General features: G+C 39.8%; 1 protein-coding gene across 2 annotated transcripts in view; it reads right to left on the minus strand.

Annotated features, from left to right (window-relative positions):
- The window catches only part of abcc2 (ATP binding cassette subfamily C member 2), a 125,007-nt gene that overhangs the window by 19,506 nt on the left and 84,884 nt on the right, over positions 1 to 20,617 (minus strand). For both annotated transcript variants that reach the window (XM_066693957.1, XM_066693955.1), the window contains 6 exons: positions 19,191 to 19,346; positions 18,341 to 18,540; positions 16,436 to 16,562; positions 16,066 to 16,167; positions 2,057 to 2,200; positions 1,264 to 1,422 (listed from right to left, as the gene is read on the minus strand). In XM_066693957.1, coding sequence (XP_066550054.1) covers positions 1,264 to 1,422; positions 2,057 to 2,200; positions 16,066 to 16,167; positions 16,436 to 16,562; positions 18,341 to 18,540; positions 19,191 to 19,346 — 888 coding nt within the window. The remainder of the gene's footprint in view (positions 1 to 1,263; positions 1,423 to 2,056; positions 2,201 to 16,065; positions 16,168 to 16,435; positions 16,563 to 18,340; positions 18,541 to 19,190; positions 19,347 to 20,617) is intronic.

Consider the following 20,617-nt stretch of genomic DNA (forward strand, 5'->3'; position numbering starts at 1 on the left):
TCTTTCATGATACCAGCTCGGATTGAATGCACGAGTGGTTTGACAAAACATACTTTTAGGGAATGATTTAAGAATGGGCTGCGATGGTGCACTTGTGTTCAGCCCATGGCTAGCATCCGCTTGAACAACTATGTCGGTTCGGTAACACCAGCACGGGTGAAGACAAGCTAGCGACATGCTGGGGCAAGAGGCAGGTGCACCACTTGTGCCCAAACATTCCGATGAAACATCAGCAGAGGTGCTACGTGACTTTGGGACCAAAATTTTTTACATATTCCTAATGGAATGTTTATGCTAGCAAACCACTTATAACCAACCTCATTCAGTCAACACACACAACAAGCAATCCAGTAGCTAGCTAGACACACATGTGTGGCAGAGTTGCCCAAGTCAAGAACTATAAAAGCCCTCGTCCTGCAACTGTACACAATCAACCACCACCACCCCACAAAAAGAATGTCCCTAAATAAAGTTAAAATAAAAATGTAATAAGATATAAACTTATAGCAACTCTAGCAGTGGGTTGAATGTGCTTGAAGTTGGGACACAGCAAAGCAGTGGATGGGTGGTGGCCAACTAAAAGTACCACCCCAGTGGCAGAGAGTAATTGCCTGTGTCAAGGGTCCACTCCAGCATAGAACGAGAGGTGTCCATATACGAGACACAGCTTGGCAGCAGCGGTGTGTAATGCGGCATGGTGCATACATGCAGGCCCTATTGATCTCAAGTGAAGGGGAGAATCTTCTTGTGAAATTATCTTTCCACAACCCTGAAAAGTCAGTACAATTGTATGTTCAAGGTTGTGAGCCACAAAACCATAAAATTTCTTCAACCATTAACCGATGATAATACAAATTTGTGAAATTACATTGGGAATACATCATTCTATATCACTTAAGTATAAACATAAAACAAACATAAAAACATATATCAAACTTTGATTGTTAAATAATGTCAAAAACAGTACTGATTAATGATATAACATTTTTTGAAGAAGGGTATTCATTACAGATATGTTTCCATTAAAACAAAACAAAAAAATAAAAAAATAAAAACATTTGTAAATACAAAAGAAGCATCTTTAAAACATATATACTAATAAAATCTCCAAAGTGTCTGTAAGTTTCCTACAATATTATGTCTGACAGAATCAAATTAATGTAATTTAAATGTTAAAGCACTATTATTTCTGCCACAACTAAAACACAGCCTTACAGCAACATTCTGAAATGTCCCAGTGTAGTGTGTTAGCTGGGAAGGTACCTGCGGGATGATGGTGAGGTGACTCCTCAGGTCATGCAGCCCCAGGGTCGCGATGTCAATCCCATCAATCAGAATACGTCCCCCTGCTGCCTCGATGATGCGGAACAGGCAGTTGGTCAAGCTGGATTTCCCTGCTCCCGTCCTCCCCACGATTCCAATCTAGGAGGACAGCGGGGGACAGGAGAATGTGAGCTGAGCACAGACACAGGGGTCTAAAGGTCATGATCTTACAGTGTAGAGACTTTCTAAATAAAACAAAGCTCTATAATTTTTTGGCTTTTGGTTTGGATACTTCAGTGGGTTTTTAAAAGCCTCAGCTAGGTGGAACACTTTTGATTGTATTTATTGGATTTAATTTCTAGGATTAAAAAAAGGTGCACTGTGAATTATAGAGAGCACTTGGGACTGCAACTAAAACTTCCCACAAGCAACAAGTGAACAAATGAGGGAAACACAAGGAGATAAAAGTAGAAAATACAATGAGTAAATTATGTCTGACAACTTTTGACTAATGCGTTTTTCAAGCATTTTCGAAAGCTTCTAAAATAATTTTGACACATTCATAAGAATCATGTTTTTTTCATGTTCATACTCCACAGTAATTGATCACAAAATCACAGAAACAAACTAAATTTTTTCATTGGCTTTTGACATTAACAGAGAGATTATATTATTATTATTATTATTATTATTATTATTATTATTATTATTATTTTAATTAAGTTTGCAATTTAATTTGCTATTAAATGGAAAATACTAGCAGTCTAATAGTCACCCTCTAATGGATTTATACCTTCTCAGTGCTGTCGATGTCACACGTGACCCCGTGCAGTACTAGATCCAGCTCAGGTCGGTACCGAACCTTATAGCTCTCAAACCGGACTTTTCCCAGGTCAGGCCAGTCCTGGGGTGGTCGTCTCTCTGTGACCCAAGATGCCTGGTGATCGAGAAAGTGAACAGAAATCATTCATAAGCTGTCGAGAAATCCATTGTTTGCTACATGGTGGTCCTGGAGTATCCTTGTCTTCTGGATTTTGTTCCAGATTAGTCCTCAGTTACTTTAAATTAATCAAGAATGGAATGATTTCAATAACTGACAGGCATTGAAGATCAAATCAAGTGGCTTCACCTTTGTTTCAGAAGAGGGGGGTGGCATTCAATGCTAGTCTGACAGTAGGGGTGGGAGTCCTACCGATTTGTTTTTGTAGAGAGGGCAGGGTGGAACATGTCAACAATGTCTATTAATGATCATGTTCTTTATAAAGTTTATAAAAGATTGTTACTCCCAGTTTGTCTTAAAAGTTGTATTTTGACTAGTACTTTAAGGGAAAATAGTAAGTTTACATAGATTGTTTTTTTTTAAATAAATTCTTAAAATGTATGATTATTTATCTTGGGGGAAAAAAGGTGGTAGTGTTGCAATATAGTGTGTCTAATCATGATCAAGAATGCAGAAACAGATTATGTAGTTTGTATGCTTTCATTTGAGTGGTCCCACATGCTTGTGGTCCTTATAATAGAGAAATGGCCCTTTTGCGAGTATTTTGTGTTACGAATTTTCTCAAAACTTTTTACGCATAGGCTAGTTTTTTTCAAATGCACATTATTCTTTCATTTCTTATACTATTTTCACCAAACAACTTCTACAAATTTCAATATGAGTGGTGTTTCAACATAAAATATTTTTTCGGTCAAAAGTTCTAGAAACATTTTGTTTTTGTGAAAGCACTTGGTAGTACTGTAATACAGTTTGTGTAATCATGATAAACTATGCAGAATATTAAAGTACAGGTTATCTAGTTTCATTTGATAGGTGTCACACACCTGTACTCCTTATAATGTCCATATTAAACAGTTGCGTGTCTAAGAAGTTGAACCAGACGAAAATGGGGCTGACTTCAGCGAATTATCTGAAAATGGAAGCACTGCCCAAGGGGGAGGGGTTTCTGCGCACTTCCGTAGTAACCCGATCGAAACATCACTCTATCAAAGCTGCCATTGGCCCCTGCGCTCGTCACTCAGAACAGGTCCCTTCCCACTTCCTATTCTATAAAGCGCAGATTCATCCTCTTTTGCCGGGAGCAGGACTCCCGCCGCGACCTTGCAACCCTTGGGCAGTGCTTTCTTTTTCAGATAACCAGGGTTGTATTCACAACCTATCATTATCTGTCAAGTCGGAAGCACTGCCCAAGGGGGAGGGATTACTGTATAACAAAACTGTCGCAAGGGAGGAGGCAGTTGAGCTGATAGGGGAGACTGCCCCGAGGTGCACCGCTAGGGGACCTCAGCAACACAACTCCAGACAGTAATCTCAGAGGCCATGTAGGGCTGCTCCTGAGCCGCCCAAGAGTAAGGACCGCAGTCATGCTCTATTGGGAAACTGTCAAGAATCAGCATATACAAAGCGGGGCTATAGAGGTTAACTTGCATGGCCTCCGCTTACAATAGCAAGGCCGGCTGCTCTACTAGTGCAGCTAGGAGTGAGGCCGTATCTACTTGCACAATATCTGGCTTGGGCAATCAAGCAACCTGTGCAGCGTCCGAACATTATCATGGCAGTGGACCCCCTGATCCCATAGGAACGGGGCCACAGACCCAATGAAAAACACAACATAATACATAGCCGGCGAGTCAACAGAGTAGCCAAGCTGAACAACAACATAAAATATATATACACTCACCTAAAGGATTATTAGGAACACCATACTAATACTGTGTTTGACCCCCTTTCGCCTTCAGAACTGCCTTAATTCTACGTGGCATTGATTCAACAAAGTGCTGAAAGCATTCTTTAGAAATGTTGGCCCATATTGATAGGATAGCATCTTGCAGTTGATGGAGATTTGTGGGATGCACATCCAGGGCACGAAGCTCCCGTTCCACCACATCCCAAAGATGCTCTATTGGGTTGAGATCTGGTGACTGTGGGGGCCAGTTTAGTACAGTGAACTCATTGTCATGTTCAAGAAACCAATTTGAAATGATTCGACCTTTGTGACATGGTGCATTATCCTGCTGGAAGTAGCCATCAGAGGATGGGTACATGGTGGTCATAAAGGGATGGACATGGTCAGAAACAATGCTCAGGTAGGCCGTGGCATTTAAACGATGCCCAATTGGCACTAAGGGGCCTAAAGTGTGCCAAGAAAACATCCCCCACACCATTACACCACCACCACCAGCCTGCACAGTGGTAACAAGGCATGATGGATCCATGTTCTCATTCTGTTTACGCCAAATTCTGACTCTACCATCTGAATGTCTCAACAGAAATCGAGACTCATCAGACCAGGCAACATTTTTCCAGTCTTCAACTGTCCAATTTTGGTGAGCTTGTGCAAATTGTAGCCTCTTTTTCCTATTTGTAGTGGAGATGAGTGGTACCCGGTGGGGTCTTCTGCTGTTGTAGCCCATCCGCCTCAAGGTTATACGTGTTGTGGCTTCACAAATGCTTTGCTGCATACCTCGGTTGTAACGAGTGGTTATTTCAGTCAAAGTTGCTTAAACAATCCCTCACTATAAACAAATCTCAGATGACAGTATTTGAATCTGGATGCAGAAATGTCTGTGTTTAAACTAATACTTCACATTATAATAGTGTTGAAAGTGACTGATTGTGACCGAGTCTTTTAATGTTACGATATACATGCCAAATTCCGAGTACGTCCGTTTTTTCGGGTGTAGCTCGCACAGTATACGTCTCATGTTCACCCTTTCAACTCTACAGCAAAGACCAAGCGATTCTGCACAGATCAGTATATAATATGTCACCATAAGATACGATTTCACTGAGAGAGAAGAGGACAAATATATGCCCCCCGTATTGCATCGTTAACATTATATAAACAGGAAGTCACGCACTCGTTGTGATCTCAGTTTGAAATTACTTTAATTTGAAAGCAATAACCCACCACTACAGATTCAGCAACGTCATTGCTGTTGTACCACTGTTCATGTTCATGTATTTATTTGATAAAACGTGTATTTATGATCCATGTGAATCACATTTTATCCTATTTTTTAGTTTCACTTTCAGTTTCTCCCTCACCTTCCTTCACGGTCTCTACAGCTGAAACAACCCTCACTACAAACACATCTCAGTTTCCACTATTTGTATTTGCATGCAGAAGTGTCTCTGTGTTTAAAACAATAGTTTCCACTGTGGCAAGTGACTGATGGTGCTTTGTTGTTACGATGTACATGTACATGTACATGGCCGCTTCGTTGTTTTTCTCAGTGCTCTTTGTGGTATATGCTGCTACCAGTGGTGACAGTGTGTCATTGCAGGCTTAAAATTGAACAAAATGTACAGTTAGTCAAAATCTTTTGTTCATTACTGCCATGTTTTTCTATGTAGGAACTTTTAATTTAGAATATGTATAGAAAACAGTCCAAAGATACTGTATACCAAAGCATACATCAGCCAGTTTAAGGGTTTATGAGAAATCTAGGCTGAAGTGTTTTCAGCATAATCCAAGATGGTTGCCATACTGTATGACTTATACATTTTTGGAAATAGCCAAATCAAGTATTAACATAAGCGGTATGTTCTGTAAGTCTCATATCTCAACTCTTTACCGTTCCTGAGAAAACGGTGTTTGAAAACTGTCATTTTTTGTTTGGACTACAATCAAGATGGCTGCCAAACCGTGTTACATGATACCTCCATTTTGTGGTTGAGTGACCATGCCATAGACTCCTACATCCATGCCAAGTTTGGTGACTTTTTAGACATCGGTTCAAAAGTTATAGGGATTTGAACATATTCTGGTGGAAGAGATGAAAATATAAGTATAATAATAATAATAATGACCAGTGACCACCATATTGCTCATGGGATCAATCCTGTCAAGTATTAAACAGTTCAATACATTCTAACATAGTTCCATACTGCACCATATGCATTTATTTCCAACTTGACCATCTCTGAAATTTGATCGGCTCATGGCGGCCATCTTGTTACACAATCAACTTGCCTTGAACAAATCTGATAGAGGAGCTAGCCAAGGTCACGTGTAGAAAATTTCGTATCAATCAGACCAAGCGTTTCGGAGAAGAAGATTCTTGGCCAATCCAATATGGCTACCAAACCATGTGACTTATCGACTTGTCTAGAACAAATCTGAATATAGGCTATAACATAACTTTACACACCAAGTTTCACATCTGTCCCGTCTGCAGTTTCGGAGAAGAATATTTTTATAGATTTTCCAAAATGTGTCACTTAAGCCACTATGGCCACGAGACCATGTGACATATGGCCTCCATATTGCACATGGCATAGCACTACATAGCCATCTATCACTGTATGAAGTTTCATGAGTTTTCGTCGAGCGGTTTGGTTTTTATAGGCTATTGAAAAAAACGGCGGAAAAATAATAATAATAACTAGAAGTTGCATGCATCAGTAGGTTTCAGATTTGAGCAGGCATTTGTTTAAATGCATGTGTTGTTAAATGTGTAATTTTCAATTCTAATCCACTGTAGTATACATTTGAGGTTTTCAATCTTTTGACACTTGAAGTGCACATTTCAGTGTCACTGGACTATAATATTAATCTCTTGCTTGCATGCATCACTTCTGTAAGGTTCCATTGCATTTTACTTATTCCTAGCATATATATGAAGTTTTCATTATTGTGTCATTCAACATGCAGAATGTAATTCTCAAGTTTAGCCACATGATGGAGGTAGAGGTCTACATAAGGACTGTCATGTTGTGGCTGACATGTGAAGCTGTCATTTTGGTTGGTGTGCTAGCAGCCAGGTTTTGTGTCCTATCAACTTGGGTTCATCAACTTTGACAGATCTTTGTACTAGTCTAATCACTAACAATTTAAGTACATTAGGCTACAGTTCTGAAGATATTTGCGAAGATATTTGCTGTCATAAGTGACATAATGTAACACAATTTGGTGAGTTTTTTAATTTTGCTGATAGGTTTTTCTGGGATCAATTTCATGCTTTTATAAATATGTGTATTTTGCATATGTGCAAAGTCATTTTCTTGTGGCTGCCATGTTGTTGCACACAGTCACTTGTCTCTTGCAGACGTGATACATAGCAGTGTGTATTTAATACATGCAAAGTTTCAGGGCACTGGGCTTTAGAGATCCGGAGTAGTAGCCATTTTCATTTTTGCACGTGGACACGTTAAATTCAACATTGCGGCTTAATCGTGTACCTCACAAACTTATGTTCAATGCACAGATATAGACATAGGTGCTGAGTTTCATGTGCATACTGTATTCCAGTGTAGAGGTAATGTGATACTTGTCTGAAGCGACGCATACGTTTTATTTCATTGGCCCACAGCACCAATGGTTTTCACTGGGACAATTACCCTTTACCAGCCTTGGTAGGACTCTGTACTAGTGTCATGAATGCCAATTTGTGTCACAGTAGGTATAAATGTAATGTAAGTAGATGGATTATGAACTGGTTGATGTATAGGAAGCAGAGGGTGTCGATTAGAGGAGTTGCTTCTAACTGGAGTGAGGTTGTTAGTGGAGTTCCACAGGGATCAGTACTAGGGCCTTTGCTTTTTCTAATCTTTATTAATGATCTGGACTCTGGGATAGTGAGCAAACTTGTCAAATTTGCAGATGATACTAAAATAGGTGGCTCAGCAGATACAATCTCGGCAGCACAGGCTATTCAGAGGGACTTAGATAATATTCAGTTGTGGGCCGACACCTGGCAAGTGAAATTCAATGTGGATAAGTGCAAGGTAATACATGCAGGTAACAAAAATGTCCACTATAATTACACTATGGGAGGTACAGATCTAGATGAAGTAACGCATGAGAAAGACCTAGGAGTCTATGTGGACTCCTCACTTTCTCCATCCAAGCAATGTGGGGAAGCAATAAAAAAGGCAAACAGAATGCAAGGGTATATTGTCAAAAGTGTAGAATTTAAAACAAGGGAAGTAATGTTAAGACTGTACAATGCGCTAGTTAGACCTCATCTGGAATACTGTGTACAGTTCTGGGCACCACACTTCAAGAAGGATATTGCTGCTTTAGAGGCAGTTCAGAGGAGAGCAACCAGACTTATTCCAGGTCTGAAGGGATAGTCCTACTCGGAGAGACTGAGGGAACTGAACCTTTTCACCCTGGAACAGAGGAGACTACGTAGAGACTTGATCCAAGTCTTCAAAATCATGAAAGGCATCGACCACATCAAACCAGAGGAGCTTTTCCAGATCAGCAGGGACACACGCACCCAGGGACACAAATGGAAATTGGGCTTCAAGGCATTCAAAACGGAAAACAGGAGACACTTCTTTACACAGAGAGTAGTCACAATCTGGAATAAACTACCCAGCGATGTGGTAGAAGCTGAAAGTTTGGGAACATTTAAAAATAGACTGGATAGGATCCTTGGATCACTTAGATATTAATGAACACCAAACGAGCACGATGGGTCGAATGGCCTCCTCTCGTTTGTAAACTTTCTTATGTTCTTATGTTCTTAAGTGGCATGGATTATAGGGCACCAAAGCTGGAATCAGATTATGCTACATGGCGGACAAAGCATGCGCCCGGGGAACTTCTGAAGAACAAGCGTAATAGTGGGGCATAAGGTATGCATGTGTGTGAAGTGGCATATGCATGTGTCCGTTGTTTTTGGAGAAGAAGATTTCTGTTGCATTTCACAATTTTGACTCCTATCACAATATTTAGCAACACCATTGACACCAGTATGTGCAGTTTTCACTGCATTTGTAGGTATATGTGGTTTTTACAACACTTGTGAGTTTCGTGAGTTTACATGCATGTATAAGCGTTTTATGGACATGTGAAAGTTTCAAGTTTTCTGCATTGAAGATACTGAATGCAAATTCAAAGTTTGTCCACATGATGGAGGTAGAGGTCTACATAACGAATGTCAGTATATGGTTGAGGCCGTCATTTTAATTGGTGTATAGCAGTCATATTTTTTATCCAATCAACTTGACTTTTTCAACTTTGACAGATGTTTGTACTAGTGTTAATCACTGAAAATTTAAGCACCTTAGGATTCACTGTTCTGTAGATATTCACTGCTGCATGTGACATGGCCTTCAGCATCGGTACCAGTGAGCCATGTCACCGTTGGTGACAAAACTCACCACAATCAAGCATAACATTGTAATTTATTATTGTGCCAAGTTTGGTGAGTTTTTGAATGTGGCTCGTGGTTTTTTTTTGGGGTCAAAATTCATGCTTTTATAAATACGCGTATTTTGCATATGTGCTCAGTCATTTGCTTGTGGCTGCCATGTTCTTGCACGCAGTCACTTGCCTTTTGCACATTTCCACCTATTTTAATATCATCTGCAAATTTGACAAGTTTGCTCACTATCCCAGAGTCCAGATCATTAATAAAGATTAGAAAAAGCAAAGGCCCTAGTACTGATCCCTGTGGAACTCCACTAACAACCTCACTCCAGTTAGAAGCAACTCCTCTAATCGACACCCTCTGCTTCCTATACATCAACCAGTTCATAATCCATCTACTTACATTACATTTATACCTACTGTGACACAAATTGGCATTCATGACACTAGTACAGAGTTCTACCAAGGCTGTTAAAGGCTAATTGTCCCAGTGAAAATCATTGGTGCTGTGGGCCAATGAAATAAAACGTATGCGTCGCTTCAGACAAGTATCACATTACCTCTACACTGGAATACAGTATGCACATGAAACTCAGCACCTATGTCTATATCTGTGCATTGAACATAAGTTTGTGAGGTACACGATTAAGCCGCAATGTTGAATTTAACGTGTCCGCGTGCAAAAATCAAAATGGCTACTACTCCGGATCTCTAAAGCCCAGTGCCCTGAAACTTTGCATGTATTATATAGACACTGCTATCTATCAAGTCTGCAAGAGACAAGTGACTGTGTTCAAAAACATGGCAGCCACAAGAAAATGACTGTGCATGAATGCAAAATACACATATTTATAAAAGCATGAAATTGACCCCAGAAAAACCTATCAGCAAAATTCAAAAACTCTCCAAATTGTGTCACTTATGACAGCAAATATATTCAGAACTATAGCCTAACGTACTTAAATTGTCAGTGATTAAACTAGTAGAAAGATCTGTCAAAGTTGATGAAGCCAAGTTGATATGACACAAGCCACAGCTGCTGTACACCAACCAAAATGAAATGCATGTGTATGAAGTGGCATATGCATGTGTCATTAGGTTTTGGAGAAGAAGATTTCTGTTGCATTTCACAATTTCGCCTCTAATCGCAACATGGTGGTGGCACCATGTGACCGACATGTGTAGTTTTCACTGCATTTGTAGGTATAAGTTGTGTCTACAACACTTCGTGAGTTTCGTGAGTTTTAATGCATGTATGAGTGTTTTAGGGGCATTAGAAATGTTGGCGGAAGGAAAAAAAAAATAATAATAATAATAAAAATCCTAACAGAAACAATAGGCTTCCAGCACTTCGTGCATGGAAGCCTAATAATAATCTGACCAATTAAAAAAGGTTGTCCAGCAACTTCGTTGCTTGGCCCCCTAATAATAATAATAATAATAATAATAATAATAATAATAATAGGACATCCAAATATGCACTGCATTTAATAAAAATGCTTAAGTAAAATAAATAAACAAATCATCCCCTTTGTGCACTGTAAGCACTGTATTTTCAAAAGATAAAAACAAGCTTACTTATGGAAATCAAAAGGATGTGGTGGCTACACAGCACTGCAGTAGGTGCTACACACCTGTTTTGGACACACAGCAGAAGTAATGTACATAATAAGATTATGTTTGAGTCTGTGATGACCTACAGTGAGGGAAAAAAGTATTTGATCCCCTGCTGATTTTGTACGTTTGCCCACTGACAAAGAAATGATCAGTCTATAATTTTAATGGTAGGTGTATTTTAACAGTGAGAGACAGAATAACAACAAAAAAATCCAGAAAAACGAATTTCAAAAAAGTTATAAATTGATTTGCATGTTAATGAGGGAAATAAGTATTTGATCCCCTATCAATCAGCAAGATTTCTGGCTCCCAGGTGTCTTTTATACAGGTAACGAGCTGAGATTAGGAGCACTCTCTTAAAGGGAGTGCTCCTAATCTCAGCTCGTTACCTGTATAAAAGACACCTGTCCACAGAAGCAATCAATCAATCAGATTCCAAACTCTCCACCATGGCCAAGACCAAAGAGCTGTCCAAGGATGTCAGGGACAAGATTGTAGACCTACACAAGGCTGGAATTGGCTACAAGACCATCGCCAAGCAGCTTGGTGAAAAGGTGACAACAGTTGGTGCGATTATTTGCAAATGGAAGAAACACAAAATAACTGTCAGTCTCCCTCTGTCTGGGGCTCCATGCAAGATCTCACCTCGTGGAGTTTCAATGATCATGAGAACAGTGAGGAATCAGCCCAGAACTACACAGGAGGATCTTGTTAATGATCCCAAGGCAGTTGGGACCATAGTCACCAAGAAAACAATTGGTAACACACTACGCCTTGAAGGACTGAAATCCTGCAGCGCCCATAAGGTCCCCCTGCTCAAGAAAGCACATGCACAGGCCCGTCTGAAGTTTGCCAATGAACATCTGAATGATTCAGAGGAGAACTGGGTGAAAGTGTTGTGGTCAGATTAGACCAAAATTGAGCTCTTTGGCATCAACTCAACTCGCCGTGTTTGGAGGAGGAGGAATGCTGCCTATGACCCCAAGAACACCATCCCCACCGTCCAACATGGAGGTGGAAATATTATGCTTTGGGGGTGTTTTTCTGCTAAGGGGACAGGACAACTGCACCGCATCAAAGAGATGATGGACGGGGCCATGTACCGTAAAATCTTGGGTGAGAACCTCCTTCCCTCAGCCAGGGCATTGAAAATGGGTCGTGGATGGGTATTCCAGCATGACAATGACCCAAAACACACAGCCAAGGCAACAAAGGAGTGGCTCAAGAAGAAGCACATTAAGGTCCTGGAGTGGCCTAGCCAGTCTCCACACCTTAATCCCATAGAAAATCTGTGGAGGGAGCTGAAGGTTCGAGTTGCCAAATGTCAGCCTCGAAACCTTAATGACTTGGAGAGGATCTGCAAAGAGGAGTGGGACAAAATCCCTCCTGAGATGTGTGCAAACCTGGTGGCCAACTACAAGAAACGTCTGACCTCTGTGATTGCCAACAAGGGTTTTGCCACCAAGTACTAAGTCAAAGGGGTCAAATACTTATTTCCCTCATTAACATGCAAATCAATTTATAACTTTTTTGAAATGCGCTTTTCTGGATTTTTTTTGTTATTCTGTCTCTCACTGTTAAAATACACCTACCATTAAAATTATAGACTGATCATTTTTTGTCAGTGGGCAAACGTACAAAATCAGCAGGGGATCAAATACTTTTTTCCCTCAGTGTACGTACATACAGACAAGTATGGGTATTGGGTAATATTTATTACTTCTACGTCCAAAATATTGTGTTTGTACTGCAATATTAAGCGTATGAGCCTCATTGTTTGCACTGTCAGGACAATGGCATAGAGGTGTGCACTATGTTACTGAGGAGGTGTGCATTCGGGATGTGTCCAGACTCGAGTGCACTGCACAGTGTGGACTGATGCCAGATGTGATTTCTAATTAGATATATATGTGCGTGTGTGTGTGTGTATGCGCACAAATAACAGAACGTGAAACATGGCATTCGCCTCTGTCCAGGACACTGCCTTCATTCATCCACCTGCAGGGTCCTGTTCCTTAAATGCCATGGCTTATTAACATATGGTAATGACTCAGTAATTGCAAACATGAGATGCAATTGTATTCTGGGCTGACATTAAACATGCGCATAGCACAACTGAATTTGAATTTGGTGAAAGCCTTAATTAGACTGAATATACCAGTTTTTTACCAGCGCAATATTTGTGCCGCACATTCATCCAATAACTGCGCAAAACTGTGCTCAAACAGTGGGGATTATAGTCCACTGTGGAATGGCGCAGGCGGGTTTGCGAGGCACAAACAGTGGAAATGCTATATTCCAATGTCACTAGAAGATCTGCACCATATTTGAATATCTCTCCTTTTTTGGCCAAGTTGCATATTTTTTATGCGGAACACATTTTGCATGGAAAGTTTGAATATCGGGCCCTACGTCTTCCACTGACTTCTATAGGGGCTGCCTGAACTACTGAACTAAACAATGCATGATGAGATTTGCTGTATGTTGATAAGTTTTTATGGATATATAAACATAAGTAATGTCCTTAAATCGGGAAACGAAAAACCTGTCACCCCGTAAAGAAGCCCCTCTTTGCCATAGTTTAGTGCCAGCTAGACTTCCTTTCACAAAGCCATAGCAGATCCATGAGCCCTCCTGCTATGTTGTCTACTACTTATATAAGTAATGAGAAATATTGTCATATGCTATTGTATCAGTGTGTAAGTAATGGTGCTGTCCTAAAAGTGCTAAAATTCAGAAACAGGGAAATAAGAAATAGGTAAAAATTATCCTACTTATTTAATACAAAACAGAAATCTGTGCAGAATATGAACATTTTAGGCAATGAATGCTCAGACTTTCTACAGATTCTTTGCAGAATGGTTGCATTCTTGTAGCCTAGATTTCCGCAGTTTTGCACAGATCTTGGTGGCTCCACCAATGGGATCGCTGGAATTCTGCAGATCTGCTACAAGAAGGCGACCAGCGAACAAGAACGCGACTGCGTGTCACACCCACATAGCTCTCAAAGTTTTCAAAACATCAATGTGTGAGATTTGTCACTTTAAAAAAGACAGAAACTGGTCAGACTGGGGGGGGGGTATTATAGGGGGTTTAGTATTATAACTAAATACTGATATAATATAATACTAAATACTGAAACAAAACAAAAAATAATCATAATGATAAAAAATAGATTAGTATAATAGGAAAAAATGCCCAAAGGTATTTTCCTGTTTAATAGGCTATGAGGAATGTAATTTAGAAATAAACTTTATTCTCACATGCACAGCCACATTGGGATTCAAACCCCAATCTCCTGACTTTACTGCATCACTAAACAGCAAGGCTTCAGAATCACTCCATACAATACTTTTCCTACAGTGAGGGCATGACGTGGTGAGGCAGTATACCGTTTACCAGCACAGCCCTAGTGGAAACCACTAACCTTTTATGATTCAGTAAGAGCATCCACTCAAAAGATTAGACTGCCATGGTTCAAAATAAAGCTTAGTGTCATACCTAAATGAGTTGGCAGTACAAAACCAATTCCGAAAAAGCTGTAACCTGTAACAGTAAGGAAAATGGTAATAAAAATAAAGTGATTTGTAAATGTACGTTGACTTGTATTTAAACAAAAAACATATAAAGACAAGGTATTTGATGTTTTACCTAATCAACTGCATCGTTTTTTTAAGGTAAACATTTATTTTGAAATTGATGCATGTAACACGTTCCAAAAAAGTTGGGACGGGCAAATTTGGACTAATACCGATGTGACAATTTGAAATAAGAAGGTGATGTGAAACAGGTGAGGCAATCGTGTAATCATAGTATCTAAGGAGCCTCCAAAAAAGGCCTAGTCCTTCAAGAGCAAGGATGGGTCGAGGCTCGCCAATCTGCCAACAGATGCGTCAGTGAATAATCCAACACTTTGAGAACAACATTCCCCAAAGACAAATCGGTAGGATTTTGGGCATTTCATCTTCTGCAGTGCACAATATTATTAAAAGATTCAAGGAATCCGGTCAAATCTCGGTGCGTAAAGGGCATAGCCGAAAACCACTTCTGAATGCGCGTGATCTCCAATCCTTCAGTCGTCACTGTCTTAAAAACCGTCATGAGTCTGTAATGGATATCCTGACATGGGCTCGGGAATACTTTGGTAAACCTTTGTCAGTCAAACACCATTCGCTGCTGTGTCCACAGATGCAAGTTAAGGCTTTACAATGTAAAGCAGAAGCCATACATGAACACTGTCCAGAAGTGCCGCCGTCTCATCTGAGATGGACAGTAGCACAGTGGAATCGTGTTTTGTGGTCCGACGATTCAACATTTCAAATAGTTTTTGGACAAAACAGCCGTCGTGTTCTCCGGGCCAAAGAGGAAAAGGACCATCCAAGCTGTTATCAGTGTCAGGTCCAAAAACCAACTGGTGACTTCAGTGCCCAAACGCTTAATAAGTGTTATTAAAAGACAAGGTGATGTTACACAGTGGTAAACAGTCGACTGTCCCAACTTTTTTGGAGTGTGTTGCAGTCATCAGATTTGAAATGAGTGTATATTTTCAAAAAATAATTAAATTCACGAAGTAAAACATCAAATAATGTGTTAATAATGTGTTTTCAATATAGTACAGGGTGAATTTAATTTTCAAATGACTTTTTGTTTGTTTTTTTGCATTTTCCATACTGTCCCAATTTTTCGGAATTGGGGTTGTACAAACAGCAGAGCTATAACATCATGTGGAGAGTTAATTAAATTCTCTGTTACTATACTACATGTACCTGGTTAGATACAAATAGCTGCTTTCAAGATAAGAAGTCAAGGAAACCCATACCTACTTTGAACCTGACTAGGCACAGCAATGCTTGGTCAGTTGCACGTCACTTTAGATAGAACTTGGCTATGACTGAGATTGGAACTAGTACTGTCTGGACTGTATTGCTCCTATCTAATATTTTTTTTATTTTTGTATATATGACACTATAAGAGGTAGAAATATTTTCATTCAAGGTATTTAAAATATCCATCTATGTACAAATCTAAAACATTTGCTATCAGAGTTGAAATAGAAAAATCAAAGATAAAAGATCGCTACCTCATTCTCAATCTCTGTGTATTCGCTCACTCGCTCTACAGCTACAATGTTAGTCTCCAGTTCAGAGGTCATTCTCACTAGCCAGTTCAGAGTCTGCGTGACCTGGAAGTAGAAAAAGAATGTAAAAGATACTTCAACCCAAAAAAGAGTTCAGCCCAAGAAAAGTGGCAATGGGAAAGTGGACTGATCCAACTGATACTGGGAAAAAGTTTTTTTCAATTTGGAATTTACATTTATTATTAGTATTGTGACTTGCTTAACACGTAAGGCTTCTTTGGGATGGGGGAATACTATTAAACATTGTGGTTTTATACAAGGGGACATTTGCACACTCCTTGAACCATAACACAGATGTCAGGAAAAGCCTTACATTGAGAGCGTAGGAGATGGACAGGCCCACCAGGCCACTGTCTAGAGAGTTGCGAGAGATCACTGCAAACAGAGCGGAGAAGAACACCACTAGATTGCCCACAAACTCCAGTCGGATTGCAAGCCACCTGCAGAGATAAGATGAGTTTGAAAGTTATTTGTTTATAAAATAAATGTGAACCACTGCCTAGGGTGATCATATGGCTGCATGGCCACTAAAACACAGTTGGGACAAGATTTTAGAACTGGCTTGATACCCAAATCCATAATGTTTAAATCATGTGTTACACTGATACTTGATTGAGCATTGTTCCTTTAAATGGCTCAGCAAAGTGGACAGAAAATACATAAGACACAATGAAATCTGGGAGATTGGATCAATGTAGCTCTGATGTTGAACCTGACTTTGGGTTACTTCAGTAAATGGCTGGATACAATTCTAAGGTTGATTAGCTTTTAAAACCCAAATAAGCAAAATTGCCCCTCTCTTTTGTAACCTTTGATACAACCACAAAAGGATTTAATCAATTTTGTGGTTGTAGCTAACTGCATGATTTCACTTTATTGACAAGTACTTGAAATTATTGAAATTTATTTTCTTGGATTGGTACCAAGGACTTATACACCACAAAGTGTTACAATATGTACACTTTGCACTGAGTAATGCCAGCCAAAGTCCAATGATTTTTCTTTCTTTTTTCTATTCTCCAATTGCATTATGAACCCAAAAACATAACTCTGTCATGTCACACAGTGTTTTCAGTGGACAGCAAAAGTCAGTAATGTGATAGCTGTCAATATCACAGTGTTGAAAACTATCATCACAGCCTGTCTGAGATTTAAAGACATCTAAGACATTTCCTGATGTTAAACTGATAAAACAGGAGTCTTAATTACAGGGGACAAAAATCTAAATGTTCACTATGTGCTGACAGGATCGAATAATGACTTGATAATAACTTGAACTCCACCCCTAAGGAAATTATGTACATTTGTTTGCCCCATCGGCCTATTTTCCCATAAGATCCATCAGTTTGTAGTCATAAAAAGTTTATTTCACCCAGAACTGTCGCTATTATTTTACATTATTATTTCATTCCAGGCACTGCCGAGTAGGCTACAGCGGAGTGCGAACTGCGCATACACATTCTCCAAAGGGGATTCATTAATCACACAGGAAAGACTTACAGTTTTTGGCATCTTTCTCCTGCTCCCAGACTGCCGCACAGCAGCATAATTAGTCATCATAATATTAGGATTGCGTTCTGCACAGATCTGCACTTCTCCACTACTGGGGATTCTGCAAATCTGTGCAGAACTGCAGAAATCTGTGCAATAAGAACCCGACCTAAAACATGAATATTCAGAAAATAACATGAGCGCTGCTCAATTACTTGGGGGCGGTGCCGTCACTGCCAAATATACTGACTGATTTTCTAAAGTGCCAATCATTTCAGACAATTGAGAGGCAAAACAAAAACCAAAAAAACACAGATAGTCGCTCACGTGGCATGCTAACCACACTGCCATAGGTTCGCCATCCCTGCTTTAGGGTATAAAAAGATGGATTATGAAGAAAAAACCACTAGTAAAAGTAGACACAGCAGCATGTGTTAGTGAAACAGGGCTCATTAGGTAAAAATGAATGAGCCGTGCGGAGAGTTTGGAGGAGCACCTGTGGTGCACGATTCGTATCCCGAGCGGAACTCTGACAGCAGCAGCACTCCAGTAATACCAAGCAAGGTCTTTCACAGAAACTCATGCATCTTAGTCTTAGGGGAAAACAGAACAGTTCCATTAGAGCAGTTTAAAAAATAAGTAAACACAGGGTTTCTCCAGGAATAGAGAATTAACATCCACAGTCAAATTTTAGCTGAAGGAGCAGTTTGGGTTAATTTATGCCAACCTGTTGGACACGATCCAGGGGTAGACAGACTTGAGGTTGTTGTCGATGGTGGTCTCATTGTGTCTGAGGAAACGTTCTTGGTGACCATAGGCCCTGATTACTGACAGGCCGGACACCGTCTCCCCAAAGTGAGAGTAAATGGGAGATCGAGAGACAGAGTCCAGGCGCCGGAGCTGTCTAGAGGTAGCAACGTAAAATCTCTGGAGTGAAAAAAACATACAGAACCACATGTTCGTCAACAGCAGGCACTGGCAGACAGAGCTATCAACATGGCTTGGCTTTAAAAGCTCTTGTTAGACTGTAATAATAATAACTAATACAATTTTCACTTTCATTCTCAGTTCCTTCACTTAAACCATATATAAGAACCTTTATTTATTTTTCTAGATTGTACATTTACCACTTTTCACTGATTAACACTGATAAATTAAAGTTCTACAACAACATATTCTATTGTACATAAAAAAAGTGATGATGTTAGAAAAATACATGGAAAAGCACAATTGGATATGATTGGTATTTAATATCAGTGTGTAATGAAGGCATACACTATAATTTATTCAACAAGGGCTACTGGAGAGGTGGACAAGTGTGGAAACACTGTGTTACAGTGTGTTTGCCATTACATTATTTTCACCAATCCTGAGCAATCATAACATCATAACACTTTCATTATTTATTTTTTAATTTGATTGTTATGTGTCAGTGCAGCACAAGCTTTGTGTATGTACACAGTTCAAGGAGACAGTTTATATTGAAATAGGGAAGTAAGAGGTGGATTCCTAAGATTCAAAGCCAAAACAACTTCAGAGCAGTGGGGACTGTTGTGGCTGAATTCTGTTCTCCTCACCAGGATAAAGTAGTAGAAGATTGAGAGGGGGATGATGACGCTGGCGAAGAGGGGAGTAGCCAGGCAGATGACAAAGAGTGTAGCAATCACCCCAAGGAAACATATCAACCAGCTGCGGAAGGATAGGGGAATAGATTCGTCCACTGTGAAGATATCCTGCAAGATGTGTAGGGCAGTTAGGAAACCATCTTATAACATTTTTTGAGACTGTTGCTTCCAGATATGGTCCAGGAGTGTCCCAAAACTTCATATGTTAACAGTAACACATAATTTTATATACATGTCTTGAATCACCCAATGTTTTTAATTTTGTTTTATTTCCATTGTTACTCAGCTTGGTTCAGCACCTCACCTCCTGTGCTAAGCTAGAAGAGATGAGGATGACTTACAATCATATACTGTCAAGCCATCTGCTTAAGTCCACAATGCCAGAAGCACAGCTAGAGTATTTTAGGGAGGATTGATGCAGCTCTCATTGATTTCAGAGCTTACAGGTATCCTTAAAGACACAGCAGTTACAGATACGCTGGAAGCTGAGACAACCTTTTCAAACCAACTAATTTGGGTATCCCAGATTGGAAATTGTGCTACCAAGATAATACCTGCATTAAATGCTATTAATTTAGTCAATAATCTGTTCAATTAATTAATGGAGAGCTTGGTGCTTGGTTTGAATGTGTCACGGTCTCCCCTGTTTCTACCTTAGTTCACCACCAGAGGTCTCCCTCTCCCGAATACTAGTTTAGTGCTTCTCCTTTCCTTTATCCAGTCAAACCAGTCTTTCCACATTCTTCCCTACCAGGTGCACCTGTTCTGTCCTCCTCTCCTATCATTGGTCAATCCTTCATTCACCTTGTTCAATCCCTCTCTCCTTCACAGTACTTAAACCCCTCTGTTTCCTAGATTCATCGTGAAGTCTTGCATTCTCTCCTGGATCATTTCTAAGTCTTGTTTCTTGATTGCCTTCCTGTGTATTTTTGACGTCTTGCTTCCTTTTCTCGTTTACCCCTTTCGGATCTCCCTACTAGCCTGTTCGCTTGATCGTTTGACCTGGACTGTCCCTGTTTATGCTCTCTCGTTTTGCCCTTATTGGATTATCTGCTTCAACTCTAAAAGTCTGCACTTGGATCCTTTCCTTTGGTCCTAGAGCACGTCACAGAATGAAATTCAAATGAACCTACAGCTCTCTAGGACAAGAATCAGAAGAGACTTGTGATAGAGGTAGCTGGATTTTATGCTTTGTCAGGGGAGATAGCCTACTGTGGTAACTGTCAAAAGGCGACACACTAATTCTGTGCTCCACTATGGTTTTTAATGAAACTGTAGCAGACTGGTCAGGTCAATTATAATTTTTATTTTTAGAAACTGTAAATTAGCTTTTTTATATTTTTTTATTTAGGTAGTTACTTCAGTGTTTTTCTCCAAGT

The sequence above is a fragment of the Amia ocellicauda genome, chromosome 20 (assembly GCF_036373705.1).
Source record: "Amia ocellicauda isolate fAmiCal2 chromosome 20, fAmiCal2.hap1, whole genome shotgun sequence".
In the NCBI taxonomy this organism is placed as follows: Eukaryota; Metazoa; Chordata; class Actinopteri; order Amiiformes; family Amiidae; genus Amia; species Amia ocellicauda.